At 49.0% G+C, this 21,724-nt stretch overlaps 1 protein-coding gene across 6 annotated transcripts in view; it reads right to left on the bottom strand.

Annotated features, from left to right (window-relative positions):
* Positions 1 to 334: 334 nt before the first annotated feature.
* Positions 335 to 21,724, bottom strand: part of LOC142579011 (uncharacterized) — a 465,789-nt gene continuing 444,399 nt past the window's right edge. For 4 of the 6 annotated variants that reach the window (XM_075688787.1, XM_075688804.1, XM_075688821.1 and 1 more), the window contains 10 exons: positions 21,603 to 21,647; positions 21,428 to 21,490; positions 19,537 to 19,563; positions 19,407 to 19,460; positions 17,761 to 17,787; positions 17,389 to 17,424; positions 14,390 to 14,443; positions 12,770 to 12,859; positions 5,498 to 5,591; positions 335 to 4,439 (listed from right to left, as the gene is read on the bottom strand). In XM_075688787.1, coding sequence (XP_075544902.1) covers positions 5,547 to 5,591; positions 12,770 to 12,859; positions 14,390 to 14,443; positions 17,389 to 17,424; positions 17,761 to 17,787; positions 19,407 to 19,460; positions 19,537 to 19,563; positions 21,428 to 21,490; positions 21,603 to 21,647 — 441 coding nt within the window. In that variant the 3' untranslated portion in view covers positions 335 to 4,439; positions 5,498 to 5,546. The remainder of the gene's footprint in view (positions 4,440 to 5,497; positions 5,592 to 12,769; positions 12,860 to 14,389; positions 14,444 to 17,388; positions 17,425 to 17,760; positions 17,788 to 19,406; positions 19,461 to 19,536; positions 19,564 to 21,427; positions 21,491 to 21,602; positions 21,648 to 21,724) is intronic. The other 2 variants (XM_075688827.1, XM_075688796.1) reach the window with 2 other exon arrangements.

The following is a 21,724-nucleotide window of genomic DNA, read 5'->3' as shown; positions in this document are numbered from 1 at the left end:
AGCACGAAACTCGGTTGACCGGAAAGCGAATTCTAGTTGTTTTTAATTGTTTGCATTTGTTGAAATGGCAAGAAAAATTCTAAGACCAAGTAAAGAAAATAAATAACATATAGAGAAAAAATAAACACGTCTCGCCGTGTACTATTTTAAATATAGTGCCCGAATTGGACCTCACCAATTAAGATATATAAAAACTCAAAACGAAGGCCGCAATAAGGCTACCTGCTTCTTTTTTGTGTTTTAGTTGGCATTGTCATGGGAATGTGGCAGTAGGAACTGCGTGGACGCGCTAGTTTCCGCACAGGAACGCGGGTGATACACACAGAAACACATAAAGAGTAAAAAGTATTTTATTTCACACTATGAATACGAATGCGACGTCAAACAATAACTTAGCTTCCAACTTTGCCTCCTGAGTTTACACGAACACACTTAGTGGACTCTAGTAAAGGTGGGATTTGATGGGAGACCCAACCGCACGAGGACAGACTGCGGAGTCACCGGATCCCGAACGGCGTGAGTGGTGCCAAAGTACGTCGAACACATCGTGCTCACTCAAATGCGCCGCGTCCGAAGGAACCAACCGTTGGATGTACGAAAGTCCGTTCGTGTTCGACGACGAAAGCGCCGGTTGCCAGGGCGCAACTTTCTTAAGTTCCAACGCACACGCGGCAAACATGCAGAAGCGCTTACGCGGACTTGAGCAAGGAAAAGCGCACGCGGCCACTGGGGGCAAACAACGTGGACATCATGTCGGTTGTACTCGGCACGCGAACGGCCCTTTCCGCGACTCTCGCATTGAATGGGGCATGATGAATAGGCAGACCCCATGAGCTGGGCCAAGCGTGCACATTAGTATACATAACCGTGTTAACGTTTTTTTTTTCTTTCTGGACAGCAATGGATGTCCTAGTAGCAAGAATAAATCACCGTGCCTTGTTGCGCCAGTAATCTTTAGGGGGCAGAAACATCTTGGCCAAAATACCAATTTAAGGCCACACTTGCCCACAGCGCGGGAATAATGACGCCACTGCGTGGGGTCACATATCCTACGGTCTTTATTGTCTGTATTTATTTTTCTGATTAATTAATGTATTTTTGCACGTGATTATTAAAGTTGACTGGTTGAAGTTTCATTGTTGAGGACCAGGCGTGACTCTTTCTTTGATAATGAACGATGAACTGGCTTCATTCAGACAGTGGATGCGACATCCTGTCACGTTGCAAGAAAGAGCTGTCTTGGGAATGCGACAGTGGTATTTTGCGCCGTCTTCCGGTGTTGTAAGCTTCTACTCCCGGTAAAAAAGGTATTATTTGCTACTCTTGAAGGCGAAGTCCACATACCAGTCTAACTTGATCTATACTGCTTTTTTTTGACGTTCCTTTTAACAACCACTTCTTTTTTAACATTTTAACTGAGCCGAAGCGGAAGGCGTGCTTATAAGGATCGCGAGTACCTCTCAGTAGCGTGCGAGCGCGTCACCGATAGAAGTTTTGTCCTGCGCCATCACGGCGTGAGAAGACACTTCTGCCCTAGAAGGCCGCGTGACTCTGGTTCCTGGCGCACGCGGTGCGCGCGCGGCGCTGCTCTTTCGGCAGCGTCGAGGCACCCACCCAAGGAGGTCCGAATAGAAACTTCTGGAGGGGCAGCCGCCTATGAGAGAACAAGCCGTGGGAAATGCGTATTGTTTAGTTCGTTTTTTTACACACGCGCATCACGAGTGCTCTTTCTCTTCCGAATCGCGGAGATGCGTTCTAGATTACGTGAGCTATAAAAATTCCCTGCTTGCGCTACCAGAACGCTAATTTCTCGCTGAATATCGTAATCGTGGTCGACGATCAAATCATTCTCCATGCTCATTTCTCACGAAAACACCTGTGACACAAAGAAACCTGTCGAAAGAGATTCGTATGGCCGTGATTTGTCAATTTTGAAACGGCCAAGCAGCTTGCGCCACTGCTTCGATGCCCATGGTAGGATGGCTTCTGCGGCTTCACTGCTTGCACGTTACTTTCACTCCAGGAGCTCTCCTTTTATTTGTTTCAACAACCTCCTTGAGGCGGACGTGGTTTTTCTACAGCAAGCAATTATTCGCAGGAATGGCACCACTCCAGCCGCTCGGACTGAGTGACTTCGTGGGATTGGGAGGGAAGGAAACACGGTTCTTCTCGGCGCTTTCTCGCTGGTATACGCGTCACTGGCGCATACAAACATCAAGTCGGTACACACTGGCAACTTCTGGACGCTCGCCGTCACAGTCTTTCTGCGAGCAGAGAAAAGTAAGTATTGCGCACCTTCTCGTTTCTATACACGCTCACGACACAAGACGACTGACTTTCACCGCTGAGATGTTCGCGTTATGTGTTCATTGTTTCGCTTGGCTGCGCACGGACACACACACACAAAAAAAGAGTAAGCGTCGGCAGCAGCAGCAACGCGATGGATCCTGCCATGCGCGTCCTTGTCGGTGTTTTTTTTTTCCAAACTGTCAGATGAGCATATCGTGGATATCGTGGATCGCGAACGTGAGCTTGAAATCATGGCTTGCGTTAAGTTTTTGATTATTGCCTGTAATTTTCTGTCATAGTGTGGGACTCACACCCGTTCGCTTTTGTCTGTTTGTTTATTTGTTTCATTACTTGCAGTCGCTTCACCGCTGGACTCGCGCTTATGCAGTGCCTTCCCGAAAAAGCTGCCAGCAAACCTGTAGGATATTTTCTCACATACGTAAGAAAGTCAGTTTCATATGACCACCTCAGACCACGCGATGGATCTCGCAATGTCTACAGCACGTTCTGACGTGCTTTATTTTTTGTCTTTTCTTTTCTGCATGAGGGAATACGCTATTCACCCATCAGGCTACTTGAGAAACCGCCCCAGTTTCTTGAAAGAAACATGGCGGTTCTCGCGTGTTTGCTACTGAAAATTAACAGAAGCGTATGCTTCTTCTTCGCCCAGGTAAACAGCACGCGTTTGTAGTACACCATCACGTACATTCCAAAATGAAATAGCTGCTCGCCGTCGGAAAACGCCACTGGTACAGCTGACGGAAACACGAAGTAGGCGTTGTTACGACAGAACAACGATAATGAGAAGACCTCAACTCATACTCATTACAAACGTAAAAAACGAAAATAGGGTGGTGAGAAGGAGACAGCGAGAAAGAAATGTACACTCTTAGCTACCTCTCCTTGCTTCTATACTCTACAGCGGTAGCGAACGAGCCTCGTGGTGCAGGTGAGGTGATGACATATACAATGATCGACAACGGAGAGGGAGGGAGAACCAATGCCTGCGCATCGCTACATAGGGGTGGGCTGGTCAGTGTCGCACAGCACACAGGCGTAGCGGACGGGCGTCGCTACTCGTTTGGCAACGAGAAGGCAAGGCGCGCGTCTCGCTGACTGAGCCCCATCGGCCGTTTCAGTGAGAGTTCGCTCCATGCCTTCCCTCAGCTCTCGATAACGCGCATTTTCTTGTCGTTTGCTCCTGTTCTCATACGTGGCTCCACGTTGAACTTTGATTTGCATGAAACTGGGCGGTTCTGTCCGACATCGACGTATCTGATTCGCCCGGTAAGCGATGAATACCGCCTTTACATATACTGTGGCAGTATTCGCAATGATGCACAGTACCTGCTGCGGACTACTGCGAAGGTCTCTGCAAGTGAACGCAACAGTTTCATCTTGACGTGCGCATCTAGTAGTGCACCACCACCCGCCAGGGATTTTTCTTGAACGGTATCTTGAGTGAACGTCCGTGTTGACGTCCAGAAAATGTTGTCAAAGGCGCCGTCGAAAAGCCAATGTACGCTTTTCTTCGTAGTGATTCCATTGGCCTAGGCGAACGAGCAGTTGCGAATGCCGCGGCTTCCTCGGCAGACGCCACTTAGGATTTGCAACGCTTTCCTGACACCACCCTTCAGCCCTTCATTTCTCCTCCCCTCTCGCGAATATTTCAATAAAAGAAGTCTGGACAGAAAAACAAAAAAGAAAACAAGGTGGGGAAGTGGGCAGGTCATCAGTGGTAGGGCACGGGGCACACCTCCGCGCTCAACCGCGCTGTCATCGGGGCCGGTCGAAGAGAGCGCGTCAACTAACGCCTGCTTGCGTTTGTGTGTGTGTGCTTGCGCGCGCGCGTCTGTGCGCGTCTGTGCGCGTATGTGCGCGTATGTGTGTGTGTGTGTGTGTGTGTGTGTGTTTACGCGTGTGTGTGTATGCGTGCGCGAGTGCGCCGTAGGCGCTGGGGCTGCGAAGAGAGCAAAACTTGCAGCGAAAAAGAACCCGTAAATAGCAGTGTGGGACTGGGGGTGGGGAGCGTGAATCTGCTGCACGGTGCATCTCCTCCGAGGCTGCAGGCGACTGCCACCGACGTCCCGCGGCCCAATGACGAGGTCCCGGCGGCCGTGCTCTGAGGCAACGATGTCGAGCGATGACAACTGCGAACGAAAGTAGGAATAAACACTGCGCAAAACGTTGACTCGCAGCCGTCCGAGGCTGGCGCGTCGAGCATTCGACGCCTGCGTGCCGACCAGTCTATGGTGGCGAAGCCAGCGTTTTCAACCAAGGCTCGCATAACTATCATTTTGTGGCAGCGCGACCCCCCCCCCCCCCCCCCCACACACACACCTTGAGGCGTTCTACTGAGCTTCAAGGGTACGGTAGTGACGCATTTACAGAGAATGTATTTGTTATTATGTCAATTACATTGAGAATAGTGTATGTACCTTGCTTCTCCGACCCAAAAAGTAACCGAATGATTTTATGCAGTCAGGATGTATAGATGACGTCATGAGTCAAGTAATGGCTATCCATACAAGTGCAGCTACGGCGATGCCCCATTTAGCTCAACCTCGCAGCAAATATTCGGCGCTATTGGACTCGGGCTGCAAATCACGTCGTCCCTATTTGAGACAGGGCCGTAGGGCTGCACTGCCAATTTTTATTGCTTGTTGGCCGATGCTAAAGCATAATCTTGGGCTGCAGAGAAAAAATGTGCATGGCGATCAGCAATGAGAGAGCGGTGGGAAAGTAAGCTGCGTTAATTATTTTAAACAAAAGTAACTACAGTTGGGAGGTGTGGTAAATATTTGTGTTAAGACCAGCGCAAAGAACGCACACACAAACAGAACTGAACTTAACCTGTGTTTCCTCTCTGTGTCCGCATTTCCCCCCCCCCCCTGAACATGTAAATAGTTTATTAATTTCATCATTTATCCACTGATATAGTGGTGTAATATATTCCTCAAGTCGCTCGCAATTTCGCTAATGTCTACACTCTACAGTCTACTCACTCACTCACTCACTCACTCACTCACTCACTCACTCACTCACTCACTCTAGGAGATTATCATTTATATGTGATAAATTGATTTGTCAAAAAAAAAAAGAAAAAAAATAACATAGATAGTTGTACCTATAGCACCTCGTATAGTGCATACACTGTTGCGCAAAGCACAAGCTTGTGACCGGAGCATACATAATTCTATAGTCTTACCGAGAATGCTCCTGATGGATGCCGCCAGAAGCTTCTGTAGAACGCGATCTTATGAGTCTAGTGGTTCTTCCGGTGGTACTGGTGGCATGGGACCCTGCATCACAGGTTACGAATGCAAAGAAAGTGAGCGGTCTACACGAAAACAAGAAAAAGAAAAGAAAAAAAGCTCGGCGATATTTGACGCCCCAGGGAGCGTGGAACACACAGTTTAAGCGTAGGCCCAACCGGGAGCCTCTGCTACTGGGCTTTCCGGCGTCCGTTAGCCAAACAATGCGAATCCTTCCCTGTGCGCACTGAAATATTATACACCTGCGCTCTTGCATTCCGCCCCTATCGAACTGTTATTCTTGTGCTTGGCGCAGTACGTCGGAGGTGTTGAACATGCGACTGTGTTAAAAGCGGCAGTACGTTGTGACCTCTCGGCGGAAATAGTAGGTTAGAAATAAGATGAGAGCAGCAGATGCGTATGGAAGGTGGGAAAGCCACCAAAAGATGTCACCCCCAAGAGCGCACATTCGGTAGAAACTTAAGCCTGTGGCTTCGAACAAAATCGAATACCTCGCTAGCACGGCCCCCAAAGGAAATTGCCAGAGAATAACACTACAACTACTGCATGGGGACAAAGGACAGGAGAAAAAAAAAAAAAGATGACCACGTGCTTCAAATTCAGGGTAGAACGTGACAGCCAGAACACACATTGATGCAGGCGAATTTATTAGTGCCAGCTGCCAAAAGTATTTCCTCGCCGTGGTCTAAAGCGCTGCGTAGTCCTAGAAAATAGCATCACCTGAAAGTAGCGCCAGAGACCGCTGACTGCTCGCTTTTGACATCGCGTCCATGAAGAGACCATTGTGCCTACTCGTTCTTTATAGCCTTAAGTTTGTCCCTCGCGGTAGCAAAGCTATTCACTAACAAATGAGAGCGATATCAACAAATAACACTTACGGTCGTGTTTTTCCTCCTGTGAAAAAAAAAATAAAATAAAAGGAGACCTGATAAGCTGCGTGCTACAAATGTTATTATCACGACCGACATCTTGCAAAGACAAGACTCCAGCGCGTGCTACCAGCCCAGAGCGGAGAACATCCGTCCCCACATGCCGACAAAGAAAGCAGATTTTCAGTATTTAGGCTTTCCACAGTACAGGTGACGGCACAAATATAGTCGGCCTAAAGTTTACCGCGAATGCTTTGCATTAACGGATAGTTTACAGCTGAGCCGTCCAGATTTAAATTAGTGCTGCGATAACGCGGCACGCGGCACTTTGTGTCCCGAACGCGCCTGTAAAAGATACGGGCCGTTTTCAGAGTTCAGTATAAACAGTGGGTAGTGTAGAATGTTGTTGCTTAACCTGTCCTTCTTGAGAGCCATTCACTAGTCAAGAATAACGAAATTCCGTTCTGTTCTATTGTAGATAAGCTGCGGTAGAGTGATTGATGCAGAATATATATCGGCTGCATAATTTAACTTTGTTCTATGAAAAAAAAAGTTAATAAAAGAAAGGAAGAAACTATTGGAACAACGCAGATCTCAATAACTAACTAATTAACAGCGGCCCACTTTGTCGCAAAATGTAAGCTGCAGTGCCAAGTTCTTAGCCTTTGGCGGAGAAGCGCGTCAGCGCGATCACACGGAATGGCAGAACGCGCAGCTCACTTTGAATATATAGTCCACGCTCACGACGTAGAAAGCGGAGATGATTATCGGAAATATACACACATCCTTGTTTCCACCTAGAAATTTTCATCTCCACTAATTAAACAAGCGCTTGTCCAATCTTTAGAGTTTATTCGCTAATGCTCGCCTTCCTGTGGAGCATTTCTGGCGCTCGATAAGCATGCGGCAAATGGTCGCAGTTTCCCGGTCGCATCAGCATTCAGGAGACGTCGAAAGACGTACTTGTCAGATGAAGACTGTTCGTGTGTGCAACCTTCAATTGAAGGCGATGGATCAGCTTCTCTGTGCGTTCCGTGCCAGCAGTAAGTTCTCATCAAGCCACTAATAATCAGGAGTGGGAACGGCACCTTACACGAGCGACCTTCGCGTTCGTGATACAGCGGCGCGTTTCTGGATTCGCCGCTCCGGTCGCCTTGTACTCACTTCTTCCCAACTAGAATATCGCGAAAGTGATCGTGTCACAGAGGGTGATCGTACGCGAATACCGCCCCTATACCATGTCACAAAAGTGCGGAAGCCAACGATCTTGACGGTAAGCGAGAAAAGACGGAAAAAAAAAAACGAAATACATGTGGTGACGCCACCTTGAAGCTTCTCTAACGTTTCGCTGTGCCGTCGTGCGTTTTAACAGCGTCTATACTCGGGTCTGGCTAATTGTTTATCGGTAAAGAAGGGTTGCATTGAATTCTAAAGGAAACAAAGTGTCGACCTAGGAGGGTTTAGGGCCTTTCCATGCGCCGGTACTGCCAAAATACTAGAATGCCTTGAAATCCGCTTGACGTGCCGGTGCTGAAGTTCCGGCCCTAAATTCAAAAGAAAGGGCACTTGGGCCTTCATTTCCTCCGCTGATAATGAACCGGTTTAGCGCCATCTGAATGAAGGGATCATTCTTAAATGACGCGTTACCAGCCTAAATTGGTTTAGCGGTACTGTTTAGCGTCCATTTCGGCGCTCATTTTCTCTGCAGGCGAGCGCCGTTGAGCGCTGAAGTGCCCGACGCACAAGAGGTGTCCCCTTCGTGGACGAAAGCGATGACATTTACACTTTCGTTGCAGACTGCACGCCCGTTGATATGCTTTCGAGCACGACGCTCGGCATTCAGGAGCGCCGTTCTCTATATTCGCAAGCAAACCGCGGGCCTTTATACGTTCGCCGACGCGATTGCATGCAGTTGCCACTTTCTCTTTTCTCGCCGCGGTCTCGTTTATGCAGCGTATTTATCAGTGTCTTCCGGCCCGGTGACGCTGCGGGGTGAAAGCGTGAAGCCAGAGTCAAAGCGCCTCGACTCGGGCTGGTCGGGCGCGCCGCAGAGAAATGCACCCGGAAAATCTATACACAAGACGAACGGCTCTCGCTGTGCGCTCTTATAGTCTGTCTCCGGTCGAGGCAAGATAGGGAGATGAAAGAAACGAAGAAAAACATGTAGAAGCGTGCCATTAAAAATATATATGTGCCGAGGCGATGGCAACCGTTAATAATGCGAGAGAACAATGCTATGCGAAAGAAAGGAGATGAAACGATATAGGAAGGAGCTTTTGCTCGTTACTTTTTTTGGCAAGTGCGCGCAATAGAAAAAGGTGTAAATGCTTTGAACAGTCAGAGGCGTTGAACACGTGACTGTGTTATAAGCGGGTTGTACTCTGTTTTTGCTGCTATTTCTGAGGCTACTGGCTGCAGCACTAGCGCGAGGCACAGGTGACGCCGAAGACTGCAGACCTCTACTGACATGCGGGACAGGAACGTGTAATCTATTGCTTTTTGTAATATTTTCTTTAATTCATCGCTAATATAAAAAAAGGGTGGGAACTTTATGATGACCTCTCCAATAAGCGATGATATCTGAGAATTTGCGTTTATTAAGTTGCACGGCGTTTACGCGGATTGGCGGCGGGGTTTGGAACCAGCATATCCGAAGCGCGTTCAAGACCTCAGAGATCGTATAGCGGCTAAAGAAGTTAAGGAAGGTAGAGCCGGGACGATTCAACCGTGTAATGAGGAGAGACGCGAACTATACCGGTATAGGGAAGGTAGTGAAAACCTAAAGTGATACTAGGTCGACCTGAGTGGCGATCGACTGAGATTTATTGAGGACGATATCCGAGCCGACCACTCCAGAAAAGGAGCCGGCAAACGATGGGACTAAAGCCCCTTCGTACAAGCGGCGGTGGCGCGTGCATGTAGGTGGGACAAAGCGGAACAAACACACAAAGGCAGTGTGGCCCCACGTGGTGTAGCTGTGCCTTATCAGAAATCATTGCAACTTCATGATGTGTACATCGAAAACGGATGTCCGTAAATGTGCGCAGCTCAGCACCCAATGTCTTTAACTCGAACGCCTTTTGTGTGTATGTGTGCGTGTTTTTTTCGTTTAGCGTTTTCCTCTCTGTCATGTTTCTAAGCCCTATCTCCCATCCCCAGTGTGGGGTAGCAAACCGGAGACTGATATCTGGTCAACCTCCCTGCATTTCATCTATCTCTCTCTCTCTCCGAGAAACGGTAGAACTATATTTTTTGTGCTATGAATAAGGTGCGTAAGGCGATATGCAGCAATATAATTGGATTTCACGCCTCGCTAATATAAAGAAAGAAGAACGAACCAATTATTAACTTGGTGCTAGTAGACCACATGTTAGTGCAGGTAGCTTAACGTTAGTTACCATCACATGAAACCGTCAGTTGGACTGGTTCGTTGCGGTTATACTTAGAGAACGTACGCGCCAATTCTGGGTGTCTCTTTTACTAAAACATTAGTATAAAATTAGCAATTAATAGGGAACACAGGTACACGGTCACACTACCTATCGATAATAATCTCTTACTTTCTATCTCTCTCTATTTCCTGTCACTTTTTCTTCCCCTCCCTCTCTCCCCAGCGTAGGGTAGCAAACTACATCTTCCCCTCTGGTTAACCTCCCTGCCTTTCCCATTTCTTCTGTCTCTCTCTAGCAATAGGTAGGAGAAGGTAGCTTATGAGTCATTTCTTTCCCAAGAGTGCTCCCCTCGCTGTCTGATCTTTAGAGAGACGTCGATGTCGCAGCAGAAAAAAAAAAAGACGCCATTCTCTCGATTATACCGTGGAACTGTTGCGTGACGCGCTGACTATTCTAATAGAACTCTCCACTGCACAGCGAAGTAGTTTAATATAACGTACGAAATATTCAATAAAAGCTTGCGCGAGATGGCATTGGAGCTAGGACTGAGTCCGTCGAAACCCCGGAATTCAGATCATCAAGAACTAGCGCCTGTAGCGGCAGCGGTCAAGAGATGCATGTGATTTAATCCTTACAGGTAATTAAGCTTAACTTGCTAGAGAAAACGGGTTCTACACACTGAGCTACACATTACGCCTGTCAGCAGCACTGTCGTTGAATTAGGTTGAATATCCTTATCCCAACAGCACGTGAAGTTCGTACTTTGGGAGGCATAGGGCGTTGTCAAGGTTTAGAAGTAATCTCCCGAAAAGAAAAGAAAGAAAATAAATAAATAAAAACAAATTAGGACTATTGATTTATGAACCAAGCTAAGTTACCAGCTTCATAGGTAAACATTTGGCAGATATCTGCATGGCCGGGGACAACTGAATTTAGCCCGTGTGCTGCGAGGGGCAGGGGTTGATGTTGCTGACAAGCCTCTCTCCACGGTCGGTAGCCCCCTCCTTCGTCCAAAAGACCGCGTTCCTGTCGAAAAGGCGCAGGGCATTGGGTACAAAATTGTGTACAAAGACAAAACAAATCCAAAAGAACGCCGGGTAACATCAGTCGTTCGTTAGGAACACTATCCGCCCTTTACGCTAAAGGTCTACGAAAAGTGCCTGCATGCCTGTGAAAGCGCCCAAAGCGCATATAAGCGCTGCTGCGCCTCGCGGCATCTCACCCCTGAAGAATGAGCCGGTCGGGCTCCAAAACGTCGGGTTTTTAAAATAAATTTTGGTAGGAGCCTTCCTTGTCGTTCAGTCAGATAACCAGTTTGCCATAGGAGCAGTGAAAGTAGTCACAGTTGGGGTAAGAAACTGCTGCATGAATTGGTATCCGCCAGTGCTTGTACATTGGTTTCAGACTCTGCTTTCAGCTCGTTAAAACAACACGTCTCGAAAGCTCCCAGAAATGTGTCCTAAAGAGCATTTTTCAAAGAAGTCATACAGTTATAGCTGAGCTCGCTGTGCGGTCCACTGCATAGTAACATGCAGACGACCAAGCCGAAGTGAGCGCAAAATAAATAACTTATAGGGTTTTACATGCCAAAACCATGATCTCATTATGAGACACGCCGTAGTGGGGGACTCCGGAAATTTGGACCACCTAGGGTTCTTTAACGTGTACCTAAATAATAAGTACACGGGTGCTTTTGCATTTCGCCCCCATCGAAATGCGGCCGCCGCGGCCGGAATTCGGTCCAGCGACCTCGTGCTTAGCAGCCCAACGCCATAGTCACTGAGGAAGTGAGTGCCAAAGCGTTGCTGGTGATGTTCAGCTTCCACGTTCCGATCGTCTGCGTCGTGACGTCACGACACAGACGCCTCCTTAGAAACGAAACCGAAACCGGTTCGTAAAAAAATTCACAGTAGTAAATTATTTAGGGCGCTCAGAGGCTTAGTAATTTTCTTTCCTTTTCCATGGCTTCGAGGTCCAGTAGCTTTATTTAATCCAAACAAATGAACAGTCGATAGCGTCTGCCTCAAGCTATAGGGGCGGATTGCTGTCCAGGGGTCAACCAAGTCACAAACCACTGCGACGGTTCAGTAAATGATTAGCCGAACATTAAACTATACTGCTTTTTCAAGAGGCAAACAGCTATTGCATCTGCCATGTCACTACAAGTACGTACAGCTAACAAGCATTGTTGACAGTGGTGGCTGCCAGCTATGCTAGTCGGGTTGCGGATTAATTTGAGCACCGTATGATCTTTACTCGGCAACAAAATCCCAGCACGTGGCCGGTTTTTGAATCTGCCACGTAGGAATGCAGCGCCCATGGCCAGGAACTGGACCCTTGTAATCGCACTCAGCAGCCAAATGCCATCATCACTAAGTCGCTCAAGTAGTAAGCAAATGGTGATGCTATGATGCATCTATTCTATAAAAGGCAGCCGAAAGAGAAACTGAAAGACTTACAGTGAGCTCAAGCGAAACCGTATTACATACATTCACGCATGAGGACCAACACAGATACTTAATTTTGTAAGACAGTTTAGCAATGCGATTACACGTCGAACTGCTTTCATCTGCCCTCTGGGGCCGTAGTTAGTAACAATTCATTTCATTTTCCATTCTTGTCGCTCTTCAACATCGACTCAGACATTCGGTACCGCCAGAATCGGTCACTCGGTGCTACGGATGATAAGAAATGAAGAACGGACAATGAAAACGAATCGTTGCACTCGTAAGTGTTCAGTTCCCATGAAGTGTTACGAGTATATCCAAATGGATCGGCATAGCGCTACTGGCTAAAAAAATGGGCATCGAAGAAACAGCCCCTGGGTAACACAATGCAGACGTGCTCTGAATCCGACGTCAACTAGGCGGGTAGACGCTGCCACTGGAAATCCCATTTGGCAACAAGGATGCGCGTGATATCCGTGAGAGTAAATGGCCCGTACGCCTAATGTGTTCGGTGGCTTCCAGCCGCACCCGGGCAGCGGCAGGCCGTCCGGGCCAAGTGGGCACGGTGCATCCAGTCCTGGTACTCCCTGCAACCAATAAAGAGAGCATGATGGTTGGTGCATATATGGGAGCAAACAGCGCTAAACACTCGACAAGCAATGAGAAGGCACAGGGCGCGCTGACTATCAGCAGAGACCAGTCCAAGCACCACCAAAACAACCTGCAGATAGCACGTGGCGCAAGTGAAACCACACTAACAAAGGTGTGCTATTCACTCAGACACGCGAAGCTAAATCAGGCATACGCTAACCAACTGCGGTAGCCCAGTGTTGCGCGGCTGAGCTCGAGGGCGCCGGTTCGATCCCGGCCGCATTCCGACGAGGGCGGAATGCAACGACGCCCGTGTATCGTGCATTGGATGCACGTTAAATAACCGCAGGTGGTCAACGTTTTTCCGGAGCACCGCGCTACGGCGTGCCTCATAATCAGATCGTGGTTTTGGCATGTAAGACCACATAATTTTAACCATGCATGTGTACGCATAAGACGGCCCACTGTGATGAGTAGAAACGACCTCAAATATTTGACACGCTCAACCCTCGCGATGCGTTCTGAGGATGTGCACATTTTCAAACTTCGGCACACACGTACCCGTACATGACACAGTGCATTGCCATATCGCTGCCCGTTTTTGCTTTCAGAAAACGATCCTTAACACAACGGCCACTTCGAACGGTGTATAAGTTCAATCGCAAGAGGCGGAAATTCGTAGACCGCAATCAGTCACGGATGAACCACCGAGTGCGACGCTTTTTTGGTTAGGGTTTTGTGTCTATCTTAATGTTTCTTGTTTTTCGCGCTCATATTAAGGTTTATAAGCTACTTTTCAGGTAATAAACCGTTTCACTGATAGTCAGCGCCGTATTTGGGAGCTGTTTGCTCCCAAATTATACACTTGTGGATCAAGACACGACTTGGAAACATGCAGCAGCTTAGCCAACATAGGTTTTTACGCGCGATTGACAAACAGTGGAATCCGCAGTAACCAGTGCCACGATAGACTATGATCTCAGTTTTGCGCCTTTAATTTTGGGACGACGCCGTCTTAGAAATTATTTTGCTGTATTTACTAACCGTTCTCGTGTGCGTGCAGATATTGTCGACTTGTTACGACAGTCAGCGACCCCAACATGCCACGAGTGTTCCACCGCACACGCACCGTTGTGGTATAGTGACGTCGCCAGGAAGCTATATGGCACTTCTCTCGCTATCTCTTGCACTTACAGGTTTAGCTCACTCCCTGCGAGCGAAGAATAGTAGGAACAAGGAAACGCCACTACTCATTCGCCAGCGCAATTTACTTTTCGGGCTCACTAATGACTGCTCCCCGCGAGCTCGACGCGCAGCGCACAAAGTGACGGCGCCGCAGGCAATCACGCACTGTAGGTTCGCTGTGCCTATAGTGCATTCTGTCAGTGTTCATTTTCTTTCCCGTGAAGCATCGACCAAAGGTCAATTCCCAGGGCTTCGCTGAGAACGACACTATGTACTCCCGCGCAATTTCGCGCGAGACTAGAGCAGGGTATACATTGATATGCAAAGCAAGCAATGTTTACTTGATCGCCTTTATCGCCCTTGTCTCCTTTCTTTCCACGCTTCCCACGGGGTCCCTAAAAACAGAAAAAAAAACAAAAAGAGAACAGACAAAAGTGAGTGACTCTCGATTTCATCATGCCCCAGGACAGCGCTCGACGGCCTGATAGGCGGGGACGTTCGCCACTGCTCGCCTTTGTCCGCAGCGCGTGTCTCGGGCCTAGGGCAGTGCGTGGTTAGGTGCGGACAGCGCTTTGTCTCGCGCTGCTCACGAATGCAGCGAGGTGGTTGAGATGGGCAAAAGTTATTTCGGGCACAGCTCGGAAAAGTCACAACTTTCGCCACCTTAACGATACGCCATATACGACATGCCATTCATATGCACCGCGTTCATTACTCTCGAAAAAATGTTTTTTTCTCTGGGCATTTTCATTTCCACGCTGCGTCAATACACGGTAAAAACGTTTAAACCCTTAAGGATGTTTTCTTGTTGCACTGGTAACAACCCTTATCGTTAGGGCCTTACAAAAATTTATAGAGGCCGACAACGGAGCTCCAACTAGACGTGCTATGACAAAAGACGTAGCTGAAAACTATGTAATCATTCTGGCAGTCTTGGGCGCACAGAAATATCCGACAAGAAAATTTCACAGGGAGAGATATGAAACTCTCCTGACGGATATTTCTGTGCGCCCAATGCCGTCAGAATGATTACATAATTTTCAGCTACGTCTTTTGTCATAGCACGTCTAGTTGGAGCTCCGTTGTCGTCGTCTATAAAATTTTGCAAGGCTCTAACGGTAATGGTGTCACCAGTGCTACAAGAAAACACCCTTAAGGGCGTAAAACATTTTTACAGTGCTATAGAAACAAAACAAGGTATAAGTGAGGAATTATTGGCCCTTCTTGGCCACCCCCTGCATCTCACCGACATCGGGGTTGTGGCTGGCCAAAACCATTGACTAGTTGAGCAAATTTTTAGGCATACGTACAAATGGAGACTCCACGTACAATATCGACAAACACTGAAGAACACACAGGAAATCACCGTTTGCATTTGCGGCACGTTATTGGAGAGCTTTAGGTTAGGGTACGCAAGCGGCTTGCGTACGCAAGAATTAAGGGCGACGGTACTGCGCAAGCGCAGACCCAAATGCAGAGGTCGGAGCAGGCGCAGTACCGTGGCCCATAGTTCTTGCGTACGCAAGCCGCTTGCTATCTACTAAGTTATAAAAATCTCGCAAGAACTTGACCATTTACGCAGAGTGTGAAAAGTGTTTATCCTGATAGTTTTCTTTTTCAAACAAAATATTCTCTTTCGTTGTCTGTCCTTTATCTCGTAAACTGAATAAACATTCCCTTTCTTATTTGCGAAACGATTTGGTTAAACTTTTACCGACGGAAAGCTAAGACAGGTGTACGCGGTCGGCAACGGTGCGCGAGTCACAGAGGCTGCCTTTTCGTTGCGTACAAAGCAGCTGCCTGTGTCGCTCTTTAAGGTGCCAACGTGCACGCGAGAGATAATCAAATCTGCACGTAAGTGTGGAGCTAGAGAGAAATATCTTGCTGCCGAGCTCAAAACTACCTATCGTCTCTACTATATCATGCCCTACTTCAGCGAAAAAAGCCTTCTGCCAAAGGCTCCAAGAGGTTCGTGAGGAATAAATAGGCAGAGTTTGCAAAGTCTCTTCTGGCAAGGGTGACACCGACCGAGACTGCACGGTCAAGCTTGTTAGTGATCTTACGTCGAGTCGGATATAAAATGTTGCTTTATCCGCTGAAGTTGTGGACCTAACCATATGTCTGTCTCGTCTTTGGGCTGGAAAATGTCTCGACCTGGTTTATCTGCCGCTTCTGACTGACTAGCACAAAAAAAAAAAAAAAAAAAGAAGAGGACTACGCTTTTTTTCTCCAGAGGAAGAGAAATCTTGTAGTCAAGAGTTTGATGAAAGTTCGTCTGGACAGGTAACATGATGATGAAATTGCGATCACTGACCAAGTCAAGGTCAAAATAACACAGAGACGTTTGGGATCGAGGAACCCGTACGGGTCCCGAAACGCCTCTGTGTTATTTTCACCTTGACTTGGTCAGTGACCGCAATTTCTTAATCACGAAGAGATATCTTGTCGAAGAAATTTCTGCAAAATACGCCTTCAAGTTTCTCCATTTGTACCAACACGCAATAACCTGGGACTGAAATTTCCTCTTGCCAGAAATATACGGTTATAGCAATTCGTTTAAGTTTAGAGCGCATCGAACGACTGTGTGTTCAACCTGTGTGTTCATTCGGAAACCTCTCCGAGTGCTACGAAATTTGCACCTTGTATCGCATCTCGAGAAAAATTTTGCGATTATTTAATAGACGTAGCAGTGTATATAGGCTGTCCCAGCTAACGTTAGCCAAGCTGTTCAGCAGCAGCAGCAGCAGCAGCAGCAGCAGCAACAACAACAACAACAACAACAACAACAACAACAACAACAACAACAACAACAACAACAACAACAACAACAACAACAACAACAACAACAACAACAACAACAACAACAACAACAACATTAAAAAATGCGCGATACAAAATATAATTATAAAACTTACGTCAGAGGTCTGATGACCGAACACCGTAGGCCTTAAGATAGTATTTCGCAGCGCCTTTTATTAATTCTTTTTTTTTTTCGTTGAACAGCTTGGTTAACGTTAGCAGGGTCACACGGTATGGGAGCGGGAGCGAGTTGTGCCTCTGAAATAGCCCGTGCTACATTCCTTACGCTAGCATTCAATCGCGTCGCTTATAATAAGCGAACCACGCGTGCACCTCAATGCCAGCTTCGCGCCTGGAGCTCCGCGGGCGAGACAACCACCGCTGCCGTCTCGGGCTCAATCACGCCCGCGTATTGGGAGCGTCGATGCGGATAGGGCGCCGGAAGGCGCTTTCTGCATGGCAGCGCCTTATAAGCGCGCTCTGCTCGCTTGCGAAGAATTCGCACGGGATGGAAATCGAGGAAGACAAAGCCGACACTCACCAATATGCCCGTCTCACCCCGCTCGCCCTTGGGTCCCTGCAAAAGAAAGGGGCGGCAAGAGGAAGAGAGCGTCAGTGGACACCGTCGTCCCCGCTGAGCCTAGGACGGAGCCACGATGGACGGTGGGGACTCGCAAGCATCACACACAGTCACGCACGCACACGCAGAAGAAAAAAAAGAGCGACGTGAACAACACTGCAGGTCAGCGGCCAACAGCGCCCAGCATGCACACGGCTGTAGCAAACAGGGAGGGGACGGGTAGGAAGGGCAGGAGGCTCTGTCGCGCGTTGGGGTTGAGGGTATGTGACCGCGCACCACGAGCCAGCGGCTGCGCACGGGGCCCCGTAGTCTAGAGAGGAGCTTCATAATTACCGGTAACCCTGGGATGCCGTCGGTGCCCTGATTTCGGGGAGGGGGGAAAGGGGATGGAAGAAGAAGAGACGACTCATTAGAAGACGTTAGCACAGCAGCGAGACAGCCGGTCGGCGCACAGGGCTGGACGACTGCCCGATGTGCAACGACACAGATGTCGCGCAAAGAGAAACAACAACGCAAGTTCTGACAGGCGCTTGGCCACCAGCTGAGGACCAAATATTCGACAACCTCAGTCAGCGGGCGCAGCTCGTCCGTGGGATAATCGTGACGTGGAAACTTTGGTGTGCCCCCCCCGCAGGACTCTTCATCCGCCGCGTGGACCTGACGCTTGTCCATGAAATTCAGGCGTGCCTCTTCATGCGGACGCTGCGTGTTGCAGGCACACATAGCTGTGCCCGCCTTGTTCTTTAGGCACTCGTGAAGGATTCCAGGGGACATACGCAGCTATGTAGCACACAGCGGTCGCGTGAAGGGCCAGATACAGCACTTGGTGTGTTAATGTACCGGACAATGGCTGGTGGCACATTGCAAAATATATTCAAAAATATCGCAAAAACAAATTGGCAGTAAATTGTCATTGATATTTCCTTCCGAGTGGACGTGTGTTTAGAATTAGCGTGTGCACTGTGAATTTCTGCGTAGAGTGTCTTACGCTGCGTAGAGTGTCTTACGAGTGGATGTGTCTTATGCGCTTTGCGCATACCGAGCGAACGCTTTACACAACAACGCACTTCTCTTGTACACGATATTCACCTTAGGAAGTGTCGTACAGCTAACTCTAACTTATTAGTTTGCTTCCCATATAAGTTCCTGTCGATTTAAATAATTTGTTGAACATCCCGCTACCATGGTGTGCACTGAATGTGACGACACTCTGAAAGATTGTTATTTCGCAAATTCAAATCAGCAGGGTTAGGCTAAAGTGGCCTTAGAACCTCCTCCGCATTGACCGGCCCACTTTTCGGCGTCATCATAAGCCTGAAAAGTTGCACAAGTTTATTTCGAATAAGAAGCTGCACGAGCTGTATGCCAAAATTGCGCTGCTGGTTGATAATCTTGCTGAATCCACGCGTCCACCTACGGGAATCAGTCATTCGAGCCAGTTTTGTAGAGTTTCGCACTGCATGTTGAGGTAAGATAAGGCAAGGCACAGAAAAAATCAGCAAAAGCAAGAGGTAAAAAAAGAAAATAATAACCGAACACATACCACCAAGTTGCACAGCCGGAACTTGCGCTAGACACAATTAATTTTCAGGTTAAAATCCTATCCATTCGAAATATCCCGAGCTAGGATGTGTAAAAGTAGAAAAAAAAAGAATGAATGACGTGCCCGCTTGGAATCATGCAGTGATTCGTGCATGCTCCTGGTACGGCGTCTGGAATAATGCACGGGATAGAAACTGCGCTTCGTCTCACAATGCCTAGCAAGGAGCCACACACGTCCCTGTGACGAGTCGGTCTGTCTGACCACGTGCGCGTCCGCACGCGCTGAGGTGTGCATTAGCGCATTTGCTACATGCGCTGCATCTCGCGGTGAAGCCGAGACCACGCAGGTATTCCACGGATGACAGTTCGGGAAGCCAGGATTGCAAGAGGAAAAAACAAAGAGAGAAAAGAAAATCAAAGCAGCATCGCCAACTTACGGGAAGGCCGGGCTCTCCTTTCTCGCCTTTGTTACCTGGCACACCACGCTCGCCCTGCGTGGGAAGCGGACGCGCGCTTACCGTAAATGCCTCCCTTCGCCAGAGCGCTCGTGCGATCCCGGCACGTTACCTTCATTCCGTCCAGCCCCGGCGGCCCCTGTGGGTAGGAAGAGGGTCGAGAAAGAAAACGGGACCATGGGTCAGCGGACTTCGCATCGCGATCCAAGCGCCACCGCGCGAGCCACAACGCGGTGGGTGCGGGGGGGATAGTATGCGAGGCGGGGCTGAGCGTCAGTCATACCACAAACAATCACACCATGCACCTCGCCAGAATGTGTTAACGTGTGCTCCCATCACCAGTGGCCTGTCTCACACCCCGGCGGCTCTCCTGCAAAGATGCGTCACTCGCGCGAACAAGCACGGTTAGTTGGAACGTGGAACTTTGCACCGCGGCCACACGGTTCCGGCAGGCGCGGGCTACAGGCGCGCCGGCACGAGGGCGGGCCACGCTTACAATACGCGCGTGTATAGACCTGCCCAGCTATGCGCGACAAAGGTCTTATGTCAAGCTCGACATTTTAACGTGACACGATATAAGCTCGACAAGCTTATAACAAGCCTCCGCCCCCACAAATACAAAAATAAAAGTATAGCAAGGATGAAGGACGCTTAGGGCAGTAACTCTAGTATAGGGGGAAGGGGGAGGGGGGGCTTCTAGGGTGCACACATGTGCTGAGACACGGGGCGTAGGTACTGGCAGACCTGTACTTGACCTGGCGGGGAGTTTTCTTCCTTAGAATGGTCTACGGGCGCGTTCGCTCGCTTCCTTGTCGCCATCGACGAGTGATTTTGTGTTTGCCGCCTGTGCCGTAAGTAACCACTCACAAGAATCACGACTTCCCGTTCACCATCTTCTTTCCCCTCCCCTGAAGAACAGGTTCGCTCTCTCCGCTTTTTATGTCATGCGTTCTTTGCAACCATTTGAGAGCACGCTTCATCGTCTACAGAATGTCTGACGAAAATGCTTTTTTTTTCTCTGTCTGCCAAACTGTACTAGCAACTTGTTGCTTCTGCGCTGATAAGTACCCAACGTAGCTAAGCACAGTCGCTGCGATTGACGAAATTGGAGAAGGTGTTGGTGGAATGGCTAGAGGGCAAAGTGGCAGCATGCAAGGGACAGAGAAGGCAGCATGAGTAGGCGTGCTGTACACTCCGGAATGCACGACGAAGAGTGCGCCTTGTGAGGCTGAGAGCTTCAATTCTGATCAACGGAAGTGTTTACGATCGGAATGAGACGACTGCGAACAAGTGCGTTGATCGGAGTGAGGTGAAGTGCATACGTCACAGGGCACGTTCACGCGATGAGTTCCTTGCACTTATTATTGTCCGCGGAGCACGCGACAGCCATTCGAGGCCCAGAGACGCGTTTCATTGGAAGCTTCCGCTTGCAAAGGAAAACGACCAAACTTGAACTAAGCGAGAAAGTGAGAGTGCACAGAAGGAAAGTCCTGGAGAACTACCGTGCACACTACGAGGTGTCCTGTGCGGGTGCGCATCTTCCTCTCGGACGTTCCGACTGCAGTACGCTAGCCCTATACTTCGACAGTCGTAACGATTATTGACGCAATTTTATAAAGCGACTGCACCCGAGTGCGAATCCACTCTCTCGCATTCTTTTCATCTCAAGTATCTCAAGCGGACTGTAAGGTATTCGAAAGCTGCGCGGCAATGAAAAGAACGGCCTCCTCTTTATCGGTTGGATCTCTTCCCTCGTCCTGCAGTGTAATTGACGTACGAGACGAAAGATCGTCCAAGCGTCGCGAAACGTAGCGAAGCTCGTGAATTTTGGAAAAGATGGCGGACAAAAAAAAACAAAAAAACAAAAACCAGAGGTAGGGAACCTATAGGCTTCCTCTAAACCTCGTCAAGAAGCGGGCGTCGCCCTTCAAGTAGCGACGGCGGCGGCCGCGTCTCGCGCGCTCCCACCGAGATCGGCGCGCGACGAGAAGTGATGGTCTTACCGTGATTCCCGTCCGGCCTTCTTTTCCGGGCAGTCCGGCCGGCCCCAGCGGACCCATTGGACCCTGAGAAATGACAGCGGGCGTTTTCCCGGGCAGTAGCGAGTGCTGCATTCTCGCCGCGCCGTATACGCGCGGCCCGCGTTCGACCCCCCCCTTTCCCGGAGGACTGACTTACCGGCAGACCCATGGGTCCGATGAGTCCCAGGTCGCCTTTCTCGCCCTGCGAACAAGAAGTGCGGCGCCCAGCCAAGCCGCCATGACCACCGGTTTCCTCGGAGATCACACGTGCGCAGGCGC

The sequence above is a fragment of the Dermacentor variabilis genome, chromosome 1 (genome assembly GCF_050947875.1).
Source record: "Dermacentor variabilis isolate Ectoservices chromosome 1, ASM5094787v1, whole genome shotgun sequence".
NCBI lineage: Eukaryota > Metazoa > Arthropoda > Arachnida > Ixodida > Ixodidae > Dermacentor > Dermacentor variabilis.
Note: the sequence above shows the minus strand (reverse complement) of the source record. Positions and strands in the feature narration are given on the sequence as shown.